The sequence below is a fragment of the Ambystoma mexicanum genome, chromosome 11 (genome assembly GCF_040938575.1).
Source record: "Ambystoma mexicanum isolate Mex_15411 chromosome 11, UKY_AmexF1_1, whole genome shotgun sequence".
NCBI classification, from domain to species: domain Eukaryota; kingdom Metazoa; phylum Chordata; class Amphibia; order Caudata; family Ambystomatidae; genus Ambystoma; species Ambystoma mexicanum.
This window is the reverse complement of record NC_090934.1, coordinates 738,609,357-738,633,123: the sequence shown is the minus strand read 5'-3', so window position 1 is coordinate 738,633,123 and position 23,767 is coordinate 738,609,357. Positions and strand designations below refer to the sequence as shown.

The 23,767-nt window shown below is 45.9% G+C and overlaps 1 protein-coding gene across 1 annotated transcript in view; it reads right to left on the bottom strand.

The window, feature by feature from the left end:
- DKK3 (dickkopf WNT signaling pathway inhibitor 3) overlaps positions 1-23,767 on the bottom strand; it is a 400,000-nt gene that overhangs the window by 266,569 nt on the left and 109,664 nt on the right. Inside the window, exon 4 of the mRNA XM_069623641.1 lies at positions 3,521-3,604. Coding sequence (XP_069479742.1) covers positions 3,521-3,604 — 84 coding nt within the window. The remainder of the gene's footprint in view (positions 1-3,520; positions 3,605-23,767) is intronic.

Genomic DNA, 23,767 nt, shown 5'->3' with positions numbered 1-23,767 from the left:
TCCTCCAAAATCAACGTTTCAGAAAAAGCTCACTCGCCAGAAAAAACATCAGAGCCTCCAGTATCTCGACTGACTTCCAACGACACAGTCTCCACTCTGACTATTCAGACCCCAGTCGAGACACTGAGGCAGACACAAGACCTACTGGCTGAAAAGAACCATTTACCTGCCCAAGAATTAAACATGGGGCAAACAAATCAGAGTGGACCACACGCTGCCAACTCAGATTTAGACCTTGCTCAACAATCTACTTCGGCTGATATCATGAAATCAAACCCCAAATTTTCTATAAATAGAAAAAGAATTCCATATAAAAAAAAGGAAGTCCTAAATCCAAAGTCCCCTCTACACAAGGTAATAATGAAAACGTCATCACACAAAAAAAAGACGGAACTAACACAAAAGAGAATGGAGCGAACCAAAACGACCAGCAAAAAACGTGCCACTGGGAAAAACATCTTACCGACCCCTCTACTCCCGAACGCCTTGTTGAACTTCTTCAAAACACAAGGAAAACGGAAACTACCCACTGACTTCAAACCCTCAGATGCGGAAATTTTGGAAGCTCTGGAAGAAAACCCTTCACTGTCCAAACTCAGAAAAACACTAGCTACGCTAGCGGAACAATCCGACACTGTGGTGGGCGAAGTAATCCGACGGCCACATAGGCAGGTAAATACCACTGATACAGGGACAGCCACTCAACCTGAACTGATGACAACAGACAACACTAAGCAAATGCCAGCAACAGATTCTCGGATACAGCCACATGGCATGCCGGAGATACTTGAGCTACTTCTGCCAAAATTCTACCCGTCACAAATAGCAATGAGTCCACAACCTTGGGCAAAAACCCATCTTCCAACGACAGCTGGACAAGCTTGGCAAATATATGGCAGCCAACAACCTCTCTATAAACAACAGCAAGACTAAAATCATGATTTTTGCTAAAAAACCAACAGCTCCGCAAAACAACAAAACCTGGTCAGTGAACAGAATGCAAATTGAAGTTGTTCATCACTTGAAGTACCTTGGAGTCATCATCGACGGGTCACTACAGGAGACCAAAATGCAACAATATCTTTGGGACAAAGCAAAACACTTGACCTCGCAAATGAGGCTGATCGACCGAAAGTTCGGCAAATTCTCGCTGTAACCAGCTATCAACTTTTACAAAGGCAAAATAGTACCAGCATTAACATATGGTATGGACGCAACAATCACCATGCCGAAATCTGTCTGGCAGAAATTGGAAGGATACATCTGGAAAACGGTTTTGGGTCTGCCCAACTCAATACCAATATCGGCGTGAGAAGAGAGCTGGGATTCCTGTCATTGGAAGCAACTGTCAGTGTGTCCTCAATGTCACTCTACAGGAAGACACTGATACAAGATGGTCTCCCAATGTTCAACATTATCGAGAACGAGCTCAAGTCAACTAAATGCCAAGCACTCCATAACTGGACTGAACATCAAAAAAACGAATTGAAAAACCTAGCGTGCACCACAGATGACCTGATAGTCAATCCACAAAGAGTGATCCAAAAGCTCAAAAACGAAGACTGGATAATCACAGGTGAAAAAGCAGTGGCGATCAAGCTCTTGAAACACTTACCTCCAACATACAATAAATTAAAAAGCCCCTTGGCTTACTGTACAAAATTTCCAGACAAAAAGCTCATTAAAATCTTCTTAAGAGCGCGCTTAATCTACTACATACTAGAGAGATCCTAGCGATAAGAAGCCAAGCCAATCTTACAACCTGCAGACTGCAAAATTCCGGACAACCAAGAAACAGTCGCCCACCTGCTGTTAAACTGTCCAATCTTAAACGCAGAGTGCATAGCCTTCTTGGCTCCCTTGTGGGTCAACTCAGTGTTTGTAGAAGAAGACACATGGTGGTGCCGCCTGATCTCGGGTGAAAAAGCTTGATGGCGGGGGCAACAGCTAAGCTAATGGAAGCAGCCTTTGCGAAAACAAATGCCATCGAGCCAATCCAACAACAGCTCGCAAGCCAACCCTAAGCTATCGTCGATCTTCGTTTCTCTGGACTTTTCCTCCTTCAGCAGCCCAGAACAAAACTCTCTTCCTCCCTTCCAAGGGTCAGTAACTCTACAGAGACTCTCTGCTCCTAATAAGCACACAACTAAATGTGTAAATTGTGTGACTCATCTGATCATCGGGAGAATGATTTTAACTCAGTTTTCTTCTTCTTGTAAAAATCAATTTCTTTTTGATTATAGTCAAAAACAAATAGGCAGACATATGTGACTAGGGGGAGGAAGGCCTTTGTTTTGACATTTCAACTTTTATATATTGCTACTTTCTTCAGATCATGCCAATGAAATGAGCAACATGACACCAATAGACTTTACCTTTTCATCATAAAAACAAAAGAAAACATGTCATTACAAAAGACAAATAATTAACCAAATTACTGCGGGCTTCAGAATAGAGCAAATACAGGTTCTGATTGATTTAAAGCAGCCTTTTCGTTAAGGACACAAACATTCACCAATGGCGTATGTGTATCCCTCCACAAAAGCTAGAAAAAAGCTGACCAAACCACATACACTTTCCGTGCCTTTTATTTTCTCATGCGGGTTCTCGTGCCACCTCTGTAGGCCAAAACTTAATGTATGCAAGGGACAGTTATACAATGGCAAGGGAGATAGATGTCAAAGAAAATAGTGCAAATGATGAATATTCAACTTTTGAATCAATGTTCAATGGTATTATTTTCTTTTTTTGTCTCGGAAGTAAGTTGATAAAATACTAATTTCTTTTTTTTACATTTTTTGTATTTCCTTATCTTTTATGTGGTTTTAATATACTACCCGTTTGGACTTCTGTGTTATTTTATTTAATGTATGACATTTTTTATTATATTTGTGAAAAACCGAATTTCGATTGTAACACGATTAAAAAAAGATGAATATTCAACAACAAATGATTCCAGGAAGTGGTGATGGGGTAGGAAAAATAAACCACAATCTGGTTCCAGTGTAGGTGACATCTTTGTGAAATTCACACCATAGACCACAGAGCCATAACAGTGCAATAGCTCTGGATATGCAGCGCTCAATTGCTAAACTCTGCTTAAAAAGATCCCCCTTTTAATTGAACAGTATATAACAAATGAGCATTTTTTACGCGCATGCTTTAGACCTTTCGTAATAGCAGCTTCTGCTAAGCAATAATCAAATGCCAAACGGTTTTTTTTAAAGAGTTCTTCCACCAGGTTTCCAAGCAACCGCGGCGTGCGCGAGCCTGCAACAGATGGCATTGGTGCGGCGCACGGGAGGCCACTGTCTGATGCATCCTCGAGCAGGCACACAGAGCTGCTCTGTCCGAGTGCCAGCTCCTGGCAGGCATGGCTGCGTGTGGTTTCTGCGCTCAGTGGAGAAGGCGCCTGGCTATGAATATCTAGCAAACCCCAGAGCTCGCTGGGCGCGCGGCAGCTCTCTGTGGATTTGCCAGGAGGATTCAAAGGGAGCGAGTGATCTTTCTTTGCACTTACGTGATTCCTCTTTATTTCTTCTCCCTTTACGGATGTGAGGAGGCTCTCAGAAAAGATGGTTGATCCGGTCCGGTTATCCGTTACCTGGCAAGGCAAAGCAAAGGTGACTTTAATCGGTAACACAACTCTGGTCGGCGCTCGCTGCTGCCCTCGAATGGATCTCATGTTTTCAGTATCAACATCTGCAGCTGTGGAATACAGTCTGCTCGGAAAAAGCCGAAGGCACTCCCTCTTGCACAGTTACTAGTGTTAATATATATATTTTTAATCTCCCTAGTTTGGGAATGGGTTATCTAACCCAGTCTAACATTGACAGTTAAGACCAAATGAGCATCTCATCACCTGCGCAAAAGAAACCTATTCCTAAGGGCATTTTATGCGCCTATTGAGATGCTCTTTCCCACCTCCTTGGCGCATTTGCTCAAATAATGGGGCATGTCTGCACATTTCAGTGCGCACACTCAATTCACAAATGGAATGTGTCTTGACACGATCAGAAAGGCAACACATTCGTCTGAATCTGTTGGCAACTGGCGCAAGGGGATGTGCAAAACTTGACAGTGACAGCCGCGGTTTGAAAAGCTGCGGTTGCACTTGCATTTCTATCCCTCAAACTGCGATAGAAATGCTTTCATTTTTCTTTTCAATAATTATTCACAATAATGGGCCCTTAAATAGTCTGCCAACGTGAAATGCGCTCCCAGCAACCACCGGGATGTTGGGAGCCTGTAATACATGTATGTAAGGCTTGTGCATATTATCTGCTGCCACGCAACCCCCAAAAAATGCACAGGTCACCTCTGTGACTAAGGTGACCTGAACATGTCTTAACATGGCACAATTAAAAATAGTGCATCCTCTCTACTTTTCAGTCTTGGTTATCGGCGTGACCTATAAGCCAAAACGATTGTATAAGAGTACAGCTACGAGTGAGATGAAATGTGAGGCGGGACATACAGCTTGTGCATCCTGTTTGGTTATTTACCCACCCATTGGCTGCCAATTGCCATGCTAATCCCCATGGCAATTCCCACCCACCACTTGCCCTTTGTCGCCCCAAACAAATCTCCTAGGATCTCGTTGAGATAGCTCTATTAAACAGTAACATCAAACTTTGGCATGCCAGCATTATTTCTAAGTAGGTTATATGTGCTACTGGTGTAGTCAAAATGTCTTAACCTAGTGTGCCTTCAGCCACCTGATGATTTAAATCTGTTCTTGCACTGAAGTCCTGTTAAAAACAAGCTTTGCCAAAGCCAACCATGTGGGCGTATGTACATGTATTAGAAAGACATTTGCCACGCACTGCTAACTGCTAGCATCTTCGTAGATAATCATACAATTTTCCAGCTATTGCCAGCTTATGGCTTGATAGTACCATTATGACAGTACCCGGCAAATGCCTATCCCATGCTTACACAAAAGCCAAAACCGTTTGCTTTGCTAATGCTGGTTTGACTTGCACCACTTTTTTTTAGAATCTGGACCATAGTTCATATTTAAAAACAAGTCCCCATTTCATATCGCGGTTGTTTTTTGTAACATTAATTTAAAGTAAAAATAGGCTAGCAAACTGATCAATGGTTCCCCCGTGTACACTGGGTAAGTGAATTATTAAGCATGTTAATACAAACAAGTTTTAAAATGTGCATTTTGTGCAAAAAAACTATTTTTGTTTAACGAAAAAAATGAAGATAGTTTTCACTTCGGGCTACAATGCAACGTATGGTGTAGGAACAGGTCAGGGATGTGAGAACTGTGCTCCCCGCCTTACTATTTTAACTATGCGGCTTAGTTTGTAAGGTACCTTGTCCAGTGCCTTAAAAGTGGTTCACACACTTTGAAATACAACCCCCTGCTTCCCACTTGCTTGCCTTTTTGAATGGGGCTCCTGCGAGGCAGGGCAACGCTTAGGAGTGATTAGATGCACTCTTCAGCACCTGTGCTCCTAAGAAGATGCCAGGGTTTTGTTCATTTGGGTGATGCTTTAGAGCCCAGTAAATCAGAGTGGCTGGAGTCCACTGGTTCTTGTGGATTGCAGAGATGTTCCCTAGTGAACTCTCGAGGTGTTTAGAAAAGTGGGTGTGTATGTGAATACGTGACGTGTTTGTTGCCACCCGTCAAGCCTCGATGCCCATGTTTGACATCCTCATACCCATGCACCCAGCACCCTCCGGAGCGCACGGTCATGGGTGCGAACTGCCATTGACAGAGGCATTGGGAATTTAACGATTTGGTGAAACAACCCTGAAAAACGGTGCTCACGGGGGGAATGTGGTTTCTCTCTAAATATAGAATGTTTCAAATGGTGTTGCAACATGTTAGTGCTCTCGGGAAGGGGTGGAGCCAGCCTCCATTTTATTTGGGTGGGGTTATAAGACAACTTGAGAAGAGGTTTCAATGGAGGACCCAATATCCTTTGGATTGCCGGCAAACATCAGCAAGACATGCTCATTAGGTACAGTTTTCCGCCTATGCCCCTCATTCAGGTCCACCCCTGGAGACCCCGTCATATGATGCATGGCAGAAGCCTGGCATGCCCAGTCAGCATATGCCAGAAACACCTTCATATGTCCTGGTACAGGATCACATACCAATGCACGGCCATCATATGCCAGGAACATCACCACATGCCTAGGTTTAGTCTCATGCGCCCAGGTCCAGCACCGTGCACCCAGGTGTAACCCTCATTCACCCCGATATTTACACATATGCCAACGTGCTGAGGTTCAGCCTCACATTGCTACCTACCACTTACTCCCTCATCTATTGGAACAGTTTCCTATGCCGAGGCTCAAGCAGGGTGGACTGGGAACCAAAAGAGGCCCTGAAAATAATGTTCAAAGTGGCCCCATATTACACATTTTCAGCATTCCCAACCCCTTTCCTATCAGAAAATATGGAAATACCACACAAAAGAGGCCCAGGGTGCAGAGGCCTACCGGGAAATCTCCAGAGTTCCCTATAGGCCAGTCCACCCCTAGGTTCAAGAAGTTGACATTCTCAAGTATAGCCGCATATACCCATTTACAGATCCATGCGCCAGAAATAGCTTCACAGGTTCATATGACAATCCAGGCCAAATACATCGTCTACTTAGGTTCTAATTGACCTGCCAGTTTCTATATTGCCCACAGAAAATTGTCAGGCCGCTTTCCTAGCTGCTATGCTTTGCAGACAGAACAGACAGCAGTGCAAACGTCCTTCACATTCACTGAACAGGCGAGGTGCAGGCAACAGCAGGATACACTCCACTCGCTGAAGAAGTATGGCAAAGACAAAACAGTCTCGGAACAGATGCAGCCCAAATCGAAGCAGCGCAAGCTTTGCCCACACACGTGGTTCACCACAGGAAGCAGCCGCGCACTCTTCTAACAGCAGCACTTCAAGATACTAGCTTTCGCCCAGCAGAGCCAGATGCAACTCAAGGTCCCCATCGACTGCAAAGGTGTGTGTAGGATGGGTATCAGAAATGTAAAGGTCCCTCAGACAAGTAAGCGTAGACAGCAGCAGTGCAATCTTCCATCCCACAACAGTTCCAGCACTGGCAACTAAAGCGCAAACTTCAGGCCAACAGAGCCCTGCGAGCAGGAGGGCAAGCTTCCAAACTAGCGAACATCTACAGCACAGGTAGCAGCCATGTATGTCTGTCACCCACAGAACAATCGCACGCGTGTGGCAGTAGTGCAAGCTTCTTACAAGGATGCAGCAGTTTCAGTTTCTTTATCGCAACACAAGTACAGCAGGGCAAGCTTTCTTACCACAAAACTGGTTTAACACAGTTGGTGGCAGTGCAAGCGTCATTCACATGACAGGGCTACACACACCTTGCACTCTGCAGATACGTATACATATACAAAACCTCAGCCAGCTTCCATTCAGAAAGCATATTTGTCACGTTCTCCCCATCATCTCTCTCACACTTCGCCCCTGCTGTATAACATTGACACAGGCCACCTAGAAACAGACCCACAGCATCAACAAAGCAGCAAATCTATCTTACGTTTATTCTCTCTCTCTCTCTTTCTCTGTCTCTCTCTGTCTCCCTCTATCTCTCTCGCTCTCTCTCTATCTCTCTCCCTCAGTCTTCCTCACTCCCTCTCTCTCTCTGCCTCTGTCTTCCTCTTTCTCTCTCTCTCTCTCCCTGTCTCTCCCTGTCTCTCTATGTCTCGCCCTGTCTCTCTCTGTCTCGCCCTGTCTCTCTCTCTCTTTGTCTATCTCTCTATGTCTCTCTCTGTCTATCCGCGTCGCTCTGTCTCGCTTTGTCTTTGTCTTTCTCTCTCTGTCTCTCTTTGTCTCTCTATTGCTATCTCTTTCTATCTGTGTCTCTCTCTATCGCTATCTCTCTCGATCTCTCTCTGTCTCTCTGTGTCTGTCTCTCTGTGTCTCTCTCTCTATCTCTCTGTCTCGCTTGGAGACCATGCAAATGGCAGCGGTGCGCGGTATAAATCCCAGTAACGTAACATAGAATCACCTCTTCACCATTCCACTGTACCCATTTCCCTTTGCTGCACTGCCATAAAATCCATTTCCTGTCTGCAGTTCTCTTTGAAAATAGCATGTTTGTGTAACCCTTGTTACCAGTGTTCCTACTTGACCGTAATGTGTGTGCGCCCGCACACCTCACCCCCACCTTCACCTTCATGACGACAGGTGGTAAGCCCGCATGTTAAGTAAAGGCACATGTATTCTCTTCTGCCACACAACAGAAATCGCCATGCCTACTAACTGTACAGCTGCAAAGGCAGACCCATTACTACCCACTTTTCTCACCTGCCAGAACTTTTTCAGTGACACTTTTATTTCTCAAAATATGCAGACATAAAGCTCTTAGGTTCCACAAGTCCTCTCTTTTGTTTATTGCATGCCATTTTGAATTCCTATATATTCTTTGTAGCTTTCCCACATTATGATTGAGGAACACCAAGTACCAGAACCCAATAGACTGTGATCTTCTAGCTGATTATTTGGCATATGTCATGGGGTTAACTTGACATCTCGGAGTACAAGCATATGGTTGGTATTGCTTTGAAAAATTAAACGCACACCAAAATGTAACCACACACCACAGTCATTGTTTAACGCGGCAAACACTTGTTATAATGCATGATGTGAATACAATTTGCAATGTTCCAAAACCAAGCAGACATAAGAGACTGGCAGAATTGTTAAGTATAAACGAAGATTTGTCCATCAGAAAAGAATGTACTTTGCATTAGGCACTGATTGAGAAGTCTAGAAGGGGCTTTTACATGCGAATCACCCAAGAAAAGGACCACTCCCACTGTCCAGGGCATGCTTGTGCCTATTGAAGCCTTCGGATATAAAATATGCCTTTTGCTTCCAGATGTGCTGCTTAAAAGAAACAAAGAGACTGGCCAAAAAATAAAACTCTGGCCCCCAATGAAGCCCTGCCGGAACACTACCGTAACATCTTCTTGTCACTTTTTTGGGGACTTGTCCTCGATCAGATCCACTCCTGCTCACAAGAGAGTATGTGTGACGCTTTCTAATTGAACATATTTGGTTTGTAAACAAAAAATTACACCATCTTACTTGGATTGGAACCTGTACATTACAGCCAAATCCCTGCAGCAAGTGCATGCACCACAGTACCCCTCTCACCTGCATTGCTCAGCTTACACCTATATCTCAGCAGCACAGGCTCAACTCATACCAGAATCTTGTCGACATACAGGGCCGGATTCCTGCAAAAGAGTGCATTTATCCTGCAAAGGCCACGCAGAGAACGACACTGCGCGAGCCTGCTAGCGTAATAAAAAATGCACGATCAATGTATTCATGTTATTGTCTGCAAAGTAACGGTATAAAAAGTCACAGCCGGAACACACCCGACACACCCCACGCAAAGCAAAAAACAGCCAGAACAGCTACCTTTGCATGCTCCCCCAGGTGCAAATACACACACCCTTCAAACAGTGCATGGTGTCCCCCACAAGCAGGCCTGCCTCTCGGGGATCCTGCGCAGGGTTCCCCGTAACTGTTACCAGTACCACAACAACATTCGTACAATTTATCCCAACTCAGGTAAAACTCTGAAATTCTGTGCGTGAACCCCCGTAAATCATTCCTGCATCCCGCTACACTGTGTATGTGCACTCCTAAATCAGACTGGAACCATGGCTGCATACACACACCCCTAAATCTGACACCCGATCTTACTCCTGCATGATGAATCCTATGCACAAGTCTCTCTACGCCTTCCTTCGGGTGGCCGTAGTATGAGGGCTTTGCGTGGCCATTTCCCCTTCGACAGGATGCACGCTTGGACCCATGAATATGTATTGTTCCTCACAACAGTAGGCGGGCGATGGACTGTCTGCGGGCCCTGTCTGGTAACGCCCACTTTTTGCCTTGTTCGTCCTCATTTTCCAAGTTCCGCCCCTTACCCTGCCCTCTGTGCAAGCCACACCATGCTCTGCATGGTGTCTCGCGCAAGGCAGTCTGCCTCTTGCAGTGACGTGGCCAGCCTGCACAAAGTCCTCGCAAAGTAAGAAAAAGTACAGCACAGTCGATTCCATGAAGGGACAAATGGAATTTTGTGCGTGGTTTGGCATGCAAAGCCCCTATTTTCCACGCAGATATTTCCATGAATTGGGCACATAGTAGGCTCCTACCCTAGCCATAAAGGATACCTACTTAGTTGCCTGCTTGTTAGCCCTAGCCTTATTTTGTGAAGCACTGAGCACACATCTTCATCCTACTTAGAGCCCTGGCAGGTGCAATTCTTTTATTTTTCCTACACAGGAGGGACTACAGGGGGAAAGTAAGGCAATATGCAAGTCTGAGGTCATGTTAAGATGGGCGTATCCAAATAAAGAATATGATAAACAGATGGCTATGCCTTCTTTTTTTAAATTATCAATGCACACTTTTTTAGGAGTCAAGTGCAGCTGTTTGCATATCCAAGGAGATTTGAAACAAGAATGTAAATTGCATGTATGGGACCACCAACGTCGGCACTCGTGTGCTGTTGCTCCACTCCATTCAATTTTCAAAACCTGGTGTGAAACTGCAGACAGGCAAAATGAACTTTATTCTTGAGGTTTACGATCCACTCTTTAAAACAGCCACTGCCTTCAAATGATGCTTTGCAGGTGGCGCTAACTAATGGATTCCTATAGAATCGGTTTACTCATTAGCAGGTGTTAGGGAGAATTCTGCTTTCTGTGCCCATTCCACTTAACCTTAGAGACCCCAGGCTCTTTTGCTGGACTCAGGGCTGTTTAACTTTTACTCCTGAGTGAGTGGGACTTTTTCCCCTCACTCCCTCGTGTGTTTTTCTGACTAGAATTATTGGGTTTCTTACTGTTTAATGGAGTCTGGTAAACTCCATAGCATCTGCTTTTTGCATGGTGACACACAGCACCTTCGGTGCAGTGCAACTTCGAAGTCCCTTGGACTTCCTTTAATGTTTAAATACATTTTCTTGGGTGAACTACTGTTCCTAAGAACATTAGATGACTTTTGTCTTACTTACCTTTTCTTTTGTGGGTCCAGCCCACACCACCCTATGTGGAGTGCTGTGTGTGTGGGGGAGGGGATGGGGGTGTTACATAGTAACTCCTTATTCGACTTCTCATGTAACATTTTGCTACACTAACTTGAATGGATATTGGCAGTGGTTTCTTTTTTACTACCTTTGTGCCATGTATCTGCAGGCTGATTTCTCAGCTGCTGTATAGCACCTAAGGGTGAGCGTTTTCCCGAAATGGCCCCTGTCTTCTTTTTTTACCATTTCCTGTCAGTTAGTTCTTTCTGGGCTTTTACTCTGTTGTTTGAATTGGGTTTAAGTCCTTTGTGCATTTTGCCTTTGGCGGGCTTCATTCCTGAAGCCCGCCCAGGCTCCAGTGGGCCTGGAAAGGCAGGAAGTGAGGGAGGGTCCTGAAACGTCCCTGTCCTTTGTCTTTAGGTGTGCCTGAGTGAAACCAGTTCAGATTGGGTGATTGACAGCCGAGGGGCTGTGAATGAATGGGAACTTGCTTAAAAGGCAAGGGCTTTGGGACTAGAGGCAGAGTCGACCACTGGAGGACAACAACCATCAAAGAAGATGTGGAGAGACACCAGCAGCACCCTCCTTGACTACAAAGTGCCCGGTGAAGCCCTGCAGCTGTGTTGACCCTGTTTTCATTTTAACTGGGAAGCTCCACCAGGGACAACTTCCTCCCTAGGTGGGACCAACTAGCCTTGAGGCAAGCTTAATTTTGGCACAACTTCCAACCTACTGTGACTTTCCAAGGTTGCAGAATCCCAATGCCCGGGGAACTCTGACCATCATTGAGTGTATTGTCTTCGAAAGTGCAAATCCAGCCAAAACATTGTGGGCATCCAGAGAACCCTACAGAAGCAGGAAATATTTATCCAGAGTCCACTCGCCAGAGTCAGAGACTGAGGGATCAAGTAACTTTCAACCAGACCTGTTCATTTTTCTTTGGCACTGAGAAAAAGGCACCAAAACCACAAAAGGCAGCTTAATCAAGAAGAATCAATTTCTGCAGAGTCCCCCTCTCTCTCGAGTGCTGCCGCAGAAGCCCGTCAGATGTCCTCCCTTTCGTCACCATGACCAAGGACCAGGAGCAATAGTCTGCTACATTGCAACAGGAAGGCATCTAGCTGGAACCAATTCTTCAAATCACAGCTACTGTGGGGCTTGGGGTACATCTACCTTTTGCCATTTGTGGTACTTCCTAGCTTGTGGAGTACTATTTTAAACCTTTTTGAGTTGACCTCTACTCCCCTGCACTGGCCTCCAAGCTTGTGCTTCTTCGAGGTGGCTCCTCTTGAGCTTCTGTGATTTTCTACTGAACTACTGACTATTTAAAAAAATATATATTCTAAGAAGAGAGCATCAGAACTTTGAACTGGCCCATTGACTCTGGCGGCCCTGGCGCCCTAAAGGCCCCCTTCTGAACCTGTTGGCTTTGACAGTGCTTGATCCCATACAGGTTTTAATTGTTGAACACTATTATTGCTGGGATAAAAGACTGCCTACATCCCTCTGGGAGAATCTAACTGTTTTACCACTTGCAAAGTATGTTCTGATCTGACTTTAACGTTTCCCTCCTTGAAACTCAATATTGTAATGGTGATCACGAATAAGTGTTAATACTGACCTCAAATGACGTCAATTAGTGTGCTAGAATATGTTTAGCACAAGAAAGGTTTACTCACCTACATTATTGCTCTTGTTGAATTGAATCTTCATTTTTGGATTAATGTTACTATTAGCTGCTGCTTTATAAAGATTGTCTAATTATCCTTGTGTATATATAAATAAATATATTTCTGAGGCTTGTGGAATCTGCTTAGATCACATGCTGTGCATAGGCCGACATCTAGTGGAAGCTGCGGAGTATTACAGTTTGTTTTTCGAAAGTCGAAAATGGGCGTCGACACAGGCGTGCCAGTAATACTATCCCTAGTGTGACGTCCACTGTACCCAAGATCGCTCAAGCGTCTAGGATCCTCAGATTGTTTTTTTCCGCCATACTGGTCGGAAGCATCTTGCGGAGTTCCCTGGCCTTAGCCATACTTTTGCTGTTATTATAATTATAATTCTTATTCATTCCCTTCCCCACCCCTACGTCGACCCTCGACCTCGACGACGGCTGGAGAAGTCATCGACCGTCGACTGCTGCACGACGGATCTGGGCCTCGGAAGGCCGCTGGCCTCGGCCCGGGCCTAGTAGGCCGCTGGCCTCGGCCCTTACAAGTAGAGAGAGTGGGGGGTGGTACATACTCTTCACTCTTGATATATAGTTACATTTTATATATTCCTACACTTAGCAGCCCGCTGCCTTAAGGTGCGTATGGAGGGTACCCCTTTTCAATTCTGCCCCAAGTGCAATCGCAAATACCCTTGGGTCGACAGGCACGCCACGTGCAATCTCTGCTTGCCGAGGGATCACCCCGAAGCGAACTGCAGAGCGTGTAGTAGGTTTAAACCTAAGACACTTAAGGACCGTTCGACAAAGCGTTGGGCCCACCACGCCAGGCAGGAAGCCATGGCAGCGGAGGGCGCCTTCAGCGATGGCAGCGACGCCGTACTTTCGGACGGCGAGGGCATTATGGCATCGAAAGACAGCCGGCGAGCGCAGGTCCCCGACCTCGGAAGGTCGTCCGGCAGGGCGGCTATGGGGAAGACCCCCGGCGACGCAAGCGCTACACACCTAACACACACTAAACACACTAAGACCAACCGGACCTCGACGACGTCGACTTCCCGGAAAGAGGCACAAAAAGAACGGTCCGACTCGGTGTCCTCTGGGCGCTCTCGATCGAGATCACCTCACGACGCAAGGCAATCATCCACTCTTGCCAAGAGTGCCTCGCTACACACATTAACTGAAGTTCGATCGTCGGGAGACGAAGACGACTTCCACCCCCAGGCCGCGCTCCAAGATACCGAGACCGCGGTTAACACCAGTGAGGCCCCACGCCCGAAGCACACAGATACCTCTCCAGACCCTCGGCGCCAGGCGTCGAAAGTCTCTGGGGCCTCCAAGGGACAGGGAAAACATTTTTCCACGCACGGGGAGGGGGGGAAACAGCGGAAAGCACAGCCTTCCACTCCTGTAAAGCCATCCTCTCACCCTAGGCAGACAAGCAAACACAAGTCTACCCTTGAAAAGTCCCATAAATCAACACCTACTAAGGTAATACCCTGTTCCAGGGAATGGTCCAGTGAAGACATAGACAGGGTTATGTCTAGGATGTCTTCCTTGGCTGATTTTTATGATAAGAACCCAGAACATTTTCTTTCATATAACCCTCAAGGGGCCACACCCTCAGGCTCCTCCGATCCTATCCTGCTAAGTAAAAAGCCCCGGTTCGAAAGACCTGAACCCTTCGAGGTTCAACCTTACTCCACTCCATATTCTACTCCACTCCCCAGTTACCAGGGACAAGTTTTCCCTGAAGAGGACCAGGAGTTTGAAATTATGGAAGAACAAACCGGGACAGATTACTATGCAGATGATGAGGACCTGGAGGAGGGAGAAAATGAGCAGGAAATTTACAGAATAGATTCCCCAGCACAAAGCGAAGCCCCAGTTACCGACTCTCCAGTTGATAACCAGCCCCTCCTTAACGAGGTTCTCGCTCGAGCAGCGGAACATTTCCACATCGACACCCACGGTGTACAGGAGGAAAGGGACTTCGCGGAGGAGTTTGTAGGAGAGAGGAGACCGGTCGCTCAGACCATCCCTATCCTCAAATCCATCCAACGAAGAATAGAGCCTTCCCTGGTGAATCCTAACCTCACCAGAGCTGTCAACCCCAGAATTGAAAAGATTTCCGGGCAGCCCAGTCTGACCCTCTGTATATAAGGGGACATCTTAAACCAGATTCCCTAGTGGTTACCAACACTAGAAAAAGGGCTGGCACGCCCTTATCTTCATCAGAAGCTCCTCCCGACAAGGAGAGCAAAAAACTTTACGGGTTTGGCAGGAAGGTAGCCTCAACGTCCGCCTACCAAGCAAGGATTGCGAATTCCACCACCCTGTTGGCTAGTTACAACTGCCATCAATGGGAAGAAGTCGCGGCGCTCATTGCCTCTGCTCCAGAACCGTTAAAGAGCCAGCTGGCTCGGATCTCGGCAGAGGGGAGAGCCGTGTCTGGTTGCATTTTAAAAGCAACTTTCGACGCCGCTGACAACGCAGGGAGATTGATAGCAGAAGGTACTGTTATCAAGAGACATGCGTGGTTACGGCAGTCGGGATTCAAGACAGAAACCCAGGCTTCTTTAATAGACAAGCCAGTGGAACCCGACCTATTGTTTGGGAAAGCGGTCGAAGACGCACTTAAAAATGCCAAAGATGAATATGAGACTCTCAAATCCCTTGGCCAGCTTACCAACAAACCCCCTAACCAGAGGGGGAACAGTAATTTTCGTCGCCCACGCGGCCAAAATTCACAAAGAGGCAACTATGCCCAGGGACAGGGTACACAATGGAATAACAACCAGCAGTCTACCCAGAGTTACGGCAGGGGTAACAAGAGAGGTCGTGGAAGAGGCAGAGGCAGCCCCAACAAGGGAGGTGGCACGCCTCCACCAAAACAGTGACGCTCAGTTCAGGGTCCCTTGTCACGCAACCCCAGTAGGGGGACGCATTTCCACCTTCACCCAGGCTTGGGAAGGGATCACCTCAGACAGATGGGTGCTGTCAACAGTATCCGCAGGATATTGTATAGAACTACTGCAGCGTCCCCGGAACCATCCTCCACGACAAAGAGTGCACTCCCTAGAGCATCAAAGGATCCTTCTCGAGGAGATCGCCATTCTGCTAGAAAAGGACGCGATAGAACTCGTCCCAGGACACCAGGTAAACAAGGGTATCTATTCAACTTACTTCCTTGTGCCAAAGAAAGATTTGACAATGCGCCCAGTATTGGACTTACGGCCTGCCAACAAGTATGTCAAGCCCCAAAAATTCCGTATGACCACGCTACAAGAGGTAATCCCCCTCCTAAAAAAGGGGGATTACATGGCAACCTTGGATATGAAAGATGCTTATTTTCATATTTCCATGCTCCCAGCGCACAGAAAGTACTTGCGCTTCAAGGTGGACAGTCGCCACTACCAATTCAAGGTACTGCCCTTCGGGATAGCTTCAGCACCAAGGGTATTCACCAAGGTACTGGCGGTGGCAGCTGCACACCTACGCAGGGAGGCAATCCCGGTGTACCCTTATCTGGACGACTGGCTCATAACGGGGGAAACCCCAGGAATTTGCAGGTCAAACATTCAGAGGACTCTCGACCTCCTCCACGAATTAGGCTTCTCTATCAACGAGAAAAAGTCAAGTCTGGTGCCAAGCACCTCAAAACAGTTTCTAGGAGCTATCCTAGATACTCAGAAAGGATTAACCTTCCCTTCGGAAGAGAGAATTCGGAATATACTTCTGCAAATTCCGCATTATCAGTCAGGTCAACAGATAACAGTACGCAAAGTTATGCGGTTACTGGGCATGATGGCGTCATGCATTTACCTGGTCCCCCACGCGCGTCTGCGCATGCGTCCCATGCAGGAATGGTTGGCGAAACAGTGGTCTCAGGCAAGTGGTCAGTGGGACGATCTAGTGGTCGTTTCGCCAACACTCGTACAGAGCCTACACTGGTGGACAAGAGAGAATCTCGCAAAGGGGAAACCCTTTTACGATCCCGAAGTACAAGCCGTGGTGACTACAGATGCATGCCTGACTGGATGGGGAGCTCACCATCTCCACCACACAGCTCAGGGTCTCTGGTCTCACTCAGTAGCCAAGAACCACATCAATCTGCTAGAGCTTCTGGCAGTATTCCGAGCGCTAAAGGCGTTCGAGCCCCATCTACTGAACTTGTCGGTGCAGATCAGGACGGACAGCACGACAGCCATGTTCTATCTGAACAAGCAAGGGGGGACTCGTTCGCCAAATCTGTCCAAGCTTGCCCAGAAAATATGGATATGGGCACTCAGACGGAACATCTTCCTGTCATCGCAACATGTTCCAGGGGAGCTCAATTCCATAGCGGATGCTCTAAGCAGAGACTCCCTCCCAAAAGAACACGAATGGGTCCTTCACAAAGACGTAGTAGAAGATCTCTTCTCTCAGTGGGGTTTCCCCACTATAGACCTATTCGCCACAAGCGAAAACAGACAATGCCCAGGATTTGCATCCAGGTTCCCTCAGCCGGACTCCCAAGGGAATGCCCTGTGGATGAACTGGTCAGGGATGTTTGCGTACGCTTTTCCACCAACTACTCTCATCAGGAAGGTGGTGTACAAGATGAACAAGGAATCGATGACGCTCATCCTAGTTGCTCCCATGTGGGCGAGACAACCATGGTTTCCACACCTACGCAGGATGGCGGTGTGCGAGCCCATCAGACTCCCAGCCTGGGACAACCTACTGTCCCAGCAACAGGGTCAAACAGTGCATCAGGTACCCAACTCTATGAACCTAGCAGCATGGCTCCTGAAGTCATAGAGTTTGGACATCTCAAATTACCACAGAGGTGTATGGACATTCTAAAGGAGTCCAGGAAACCAAATACAAGGCACTGTTACTTTGATAAGTGGAAAAGATTCGTTATCTGGTGCCAGAATAAACAAATCAACCCGGTTGATTGCACTCCTTCCAACGTTGTGACATACATGCTCCACCTGCTGGATGCAGGGTTGGTTTTTAACTCGCTGAAAGTACACCTGGCAGCCCTCTCGGCTTACACCACATCCCATAACAGGGTCTCGTGGTGGAAAGTACCGGTGGTTAAAGCCTTCATGGAAGGAGTAAAGAGACTTCACCCTCCTATTTCGAACCCACCGCCAGGATGGGACCTCAACGTGGTGCTAGCTAAGCTCATGGGACCCCCATTCGAACCCATGCATAAAAGTAGTCTCAAACACCTGACTTATAAAACGGCCTTCTTAGTAGCCATTACCTCCATAAGAAGAGTCAGTGAAATTCAGGCTCTGTCAGTGCAGGATCCTTTCTTTACTATCCACAAGGACAAACTGGTTTTACGCACACACCCTAGGTTCTCACCTAAATTCATATCCAAGTTCCATGTAAACCAGTCCATCGAGCTTCCGGCTTTCTTCCAAAACCCGCAAGGCTCGGCTGAGGTGAAACTACACACCCTAGATGTGCGTAGGGCGGTCCTATACTATGTAAATAAAACCAGACCGCTAAGGAAAACAGATCAACTGTTTGTCTCCGTAGCTACAGGCAGAGAGGGGGATCGCGTCTCTAAGGGCGCTATCTCGAAGTGGATTATCAACTGTATACAGCTGTGTTACTCTCTTTCTGAAAAGACTCTGCCTTTTACGCCAAGGGCCCACTCTACTAGAGGCATTGGTGCCACTCTGGCTTTCATTGCAAATGTTCCCCTCGACACCATTTGCAAAGCAGCTACTTGGAGCTCTATTCACACTTTTACTCAGCATTACTGCATTGACACTCATTCCAAGACAGATACACAAGTGGGACAAGCGGTTCTAAGACACCTGTTTGCTCATGACCCTTCTCACATCCCACCTCCTTCTTCTGGTACTGCTCGCTAATCTATGCACAGCATGTGATCTAAGCAGATTCCACAAGCCTCAGAAGGGATACATTACTCACCGTAATCGTATTTCTGATGCTTGTATCTGCTTAGATTCACATGCGACCCACCCTTCCTCCCCTCCGAGAGAAGGCGCATGATTACTTGTAGTCTTACCTTTCTGTCTATCTGCTTGGATTATCTGTACTCACGCTACTCCTCATGCTTCCTCATGTCAGAAAAAATACAATCTGAGGATCCTAGACGCGTGAGGGATCTTGGGTACAGTGGACGTCACACTAGGGATAGTATTACTGGCACGCCTGTGTCGACGCCCATTTTCGACTTTCGAAAAACAAACTGTAATACTCCGCAGCTTCCACTAGATGTCGGCCTATGCACAGCATGTGAATCTAAGCAGATACAAGCATCAGAAATACGATTACGGTGAGTAATGTATCCCATACGATAACTTTAAGTGTGTAAGTTTTTACTTGGATACCTGTATTAACTGATTTCATTGTACACCGCACATTACTCCTCTTAAGATAAGCCTGGCTGCTCGGTCACTCTACCAACCTGTGTAGTTCAGGCCTATATTAAAAGATGGGTTTTCTAATACCAAGAGATAAGTCTTGTTAAGTCCCACACCAGTTAGACTTTACAAATTCTTGCCTAAAACCGGTGTCCGGTGGTGGGATTGGTGTAGAGTGGATTACAGTGACTATTGGTTGTATTGTGCCCAAATAAACCATCCACAAGTCTAGCTCCACCAAAAAGTAAAGTTAACTTGTAAGAAAAAAGCCAGAAATTTATAATTTTAATGAACAGTCCCTGGGTGCACTTACAATGGAACAATTGAAAGATGTGTATAGAACAAGGGGACTGAGTTTAAAAGGAAGAAAACTGAGTTGATTACAAAGTTGTTTAATCACCAAAATCCTGGAAGTAGGCCCATAACCCTACTTCCAATATTGATATGGAAGAAATTGGTGAGAATGATAGTTCAGAGCTTCGGTCCAATCTTCCAAATGGGTCAGAAGGTGAGGAGGTGAGTAACTCCCCTCCACCGCCTTCTCCTGTACCTCAACAACCTCTATCACAAGCCTGTGGGTCATAATGTAACCCGAGAATATGTTTATGTTGGTTAATTTATATCGCGCACCAGGTACCCAAGGGCTTAAGGGCACCAACAAAAAACAATTAACAGACAAGAATGGTACGTATAATGTGCTCTAGAGATCAGAGACCTGAGTCGACAAACTTAAGTATCCAGGCAAGTTCCTTGGGGTCTAGCAGAATAATAAACATTTCCGTGAATTTGATGATTCTGATTTCGGGAGGCAGTGCATTCCACGCCAATGGAGCTGCAATGCTAAAGGCTCTATTGTGGGTTTTAGTAGATTTACAGCGCAGGGTTTTTATGATGTTCGAATTATTGGATCGGAGGGATCTCACATTTTGCTTTTTAACAATCGCTTCTACTAAATGTCATCCTGCCATTAAGGCATGTATGGGTGATGTGGAGCATCCTAAAGCGGACTCTGGCATGTACAGGGAGCCAATGCAGGCTCTGTCTCGATTCTGACACAAATGGACCCTTCGACATAGTCCTTTCACGACCCTTACTGCTCCATTCTGGATGACCTGGAGACGGGGCAGGCCTGCCTGTGCTATGCCAATGAGAAGACTACAGCAGTAATCCAACTTAGAGCCAATTATGGCTCGGGCTAGCGTTTCTGCATTTTTCTCAGAGGTCAGTGGGCGAAGATGCCAAAGCAGCTTGAATAAATAGGAAGAAGAGGAGACTAGACTATTAACCTGAGCTTTCATGTTTAAGTTATTATCCATAAAGAAGCCTAGGGTCTTCACTTTCGTCTTGACCTCGATATTACAGTTATCTATATTGAAATGCTTGTACATTAAGCCTAACTTTGCGAGCCTGGCATCTGAGCCAATGATCAGGAGCTCTGTCTTGGCACTATTCAGTGCCAGACCATTCACGATCATCCAACATTGAATGGCCCGATATGCTTTGTTCACCTTAAATTCATCCTCACTATGTAGCCCTGATAATGGAATAACACATTACATGTTGTCAGCGTAGTTGGCAAAAATAATTCCTTCTTCATCTCTCACTTGAAAAGAATGAGACTGGAACTAAAATTTGAGAAACCTGCAACACAGTCCGAGGACAAAGACAAGAAGAGAAGGCTCAGAGAAAGGGAAATGCAGCATGAGTATGATATGAAAAAGGTGTCCCTTGAGTTTGCTTCCTTTACAGGGTCTTCTCATACTACTAGTTCCAAGAGACCGCGCCTACCAAAAGGCGCTGTAAGTAGGTCTAATCCTAAACTTGATGTGTTGGATAGGTTGAGTACTTTTGAATTCACTAATGGTTTGCACACTATTTGTGGGAATTATTTAGTTGCATGGATCATGTCTAGGCTTCACCAGAATGGTTAAGATGTTAATGTTAAAGGACATTTGTACCGCACACTATCTGCTATTATGGAGTTGAATGCCAATGACAGGAAAGATTATAAACTAGTCAAACAGGCTCTTATAGTCAGGTTTGGGAAGACTCTTTCACAATACTTTAAAAGATTCAGAGACCATAAAAAGAAAGATGGTACCCCTTCAGCTACCTGGGTTTGTGAATACCTGAAAAAACATAGATGGCTAGGTTAAGGGTTACAAAGTGATCTCCTTTGAAGGAATGAGACATTTTATTTTACTACAGAATATGTTTGATGCCTGCTCTCCTGAGCTGAGATACCACCTGGTTTACTCCAAGGAACTTTATCCCAAGAGCCTAGTTCAAGCTGCTGACCTATGGGTAGCCAACAGGGCCACTCATAAGGATTCTGGGGCAACTCTGAAAAAGGATGAGGGGAAAAAGCACAAGAAAGATAGTCAAGACAATTCTAATCCTCCACCACCTAGAGAGGGCCACAAACACCCCATGGGTAAATACCAAGGGAAGCCATGAAGGTCTAGTGAAACCTCTGGGGCCAAACCAGAGGGAGGTTACCAGAAACTATAAAAATGGCAGTGAGCTTTGCACTACGTATGTTTTTGACAAGATTTGTGTTCAGAAAATAGGAAAAATACTTCTTTGGAAATTTAGGGTGCAAACCCGCTGGAAAGAGTGTCTCCGTGGTAGAACACGGTATAAATCACAAAAGAAAGACCTTGGCTGTGAAGCCAGCGGTGTGGGCCGCACTCCTATGTACCACTCTGGTGTGGTTTCATATAGTACTTAAAGTTCAACAAAAACTTGTTGTGGTTTATAAAACAAATACTTCTTTATTTAATATTAATCTGCTTATTATTTTCATAAACTGTAATTCCTGCAGGGGAATTAGAATTTTGAGGCTGAAATGTCACATTAAGGCCTATGCATTTTGGGTAAGAAACCCTTCCTCAGGGCCTGTGAACATATGTGTTTAAATTTGCCTTCTGGTTAAATCTCTTAAATAATTATAACAATTAACAAGACAACCATAGTGTCCACAATTAGAATATGAGAAACCATACATCGAGTCACAGCATAATAATCATTAGAAAGAACATTAAACAGAAGCATGATTGGACATTCAAATTGCAGTAGTGAGTTTCACATACATTACCAATATTATATCACAAAGTGGGTAATAGGTTTGGTCATCATCCAAAATGTTCATCAATTATGGTGGATCAGAACGATGTCAGAAAGATTTTCAAAGCAAATAATAGTAAAAGGCAAATGAGCACATTTTTAGAAATAGAAAATGTTTGTTAATAGCGTGGCTGAACTTAAGAGAATGGTCAAAGGACTGACCTGCTATGCACATGTGTGGAACTCCATAAAGCAGTCTCACGGAGACAAAGCAATCATTAGTGTCTGATTATATGGTCGTGATTGCTGGTCTGAAAAGATGATAAAACTTAATTATGTTTAGGCTCTTTTACGTGAGTTTGTGACGATTCTGTATAATGGAGTTGACATTGTTACCTGAAAAAATGCAAAGCGTGGGAGCGGCTGACCGCTGCTGAAATTGCCGAGCAGAGTGCTGTTGTAGCTCGTGTGTAAGCTCAGGCTTACAGAGTAATGTGGGGTTGCCTAGGAAGCTAAAACGCCTTCATAGAATCGTGGAACTGTGAAAAAGATAGAGCTTCATTAAGTGTCGCTCTTGTATAAGTGGGCAAAGGATATCATAATGCATGCCTAGTCAGTTACCTGAAATGTTAAACATCGAGGTGGCAGGTCGCTGCTGAAATATACGAGCACAACGCTGTGTGGCTCGCGTCTGGGCTCAGGCTTACTCTGTTGTGGTAGGTTGCCCTGGAAACGGTAATATCTATGTGATGCAGCATGTGCTGTACTGCGTGTGTGTGGAATAGATCCGTATCGTTCCTATTTTGCCAGCCCTTATCCAGTGCAATAACATGACTGTAAGAGAATTCCTGTTAGTGTGCAAACCGAAGTACCTGGAAGAGTCCTGTTGGGTAATGACTTAAAGACTCTTGGAGCAGTCTCCAGTACCCCCTGGCCTCCCAGCAAAAAGAAACAGGATCTGACAAGATCAGCCAGAGAGGCAACCTTTAGAGACTGTTTGAGATCAAACCAGCAGGCAGGACAACCTTCCACTTCAAGAAAGAAGAAAGAGACCAAGGAGAGGTCCAAAGTCCATCCCCAGCTGAGGCTAAGTGGGTGGACGAACCAACTCCCAAAGAGCCAGCTACTGGTGAGACAGAGCTGGAGGAGTTCCTTCCCTGCTTGGAAGATCTGGATCCTCGAGACCATCCTGAGCTGCAGACGTTCATTGCAGAAGATGGACGCTCTAGGGTAGATTTCAGTATATAACAAATAGAGTTTTCCTCTCTAGAAGGTCTGAGACAACAGACACCTTCCCAACTGGAAGGCCAAGAGCCAGGGAAGCATAGACTCTATTGGGAGGATGGTCTCCTCTATAGTGAGCCTACAGAAATTAGCCCAGGGAACTTCAGGTGACTGGTAGTACTCTAGGAGGTTAGATCCAAGCTCCGAAAACTAGCACATGAGATTCCTCTGGCTGGTCACTTGAGCTCCAAGAAGACCAAAGAGTGACTTTTTCTGTACTTCTACTTGCCCAAGATGGCGCAGATGTTGAAAAACATTGTAGGAGCTGGCACACCTGCCAGACCTCTGGTAAAAGCGGTTCCAAGAATGTGGCACCT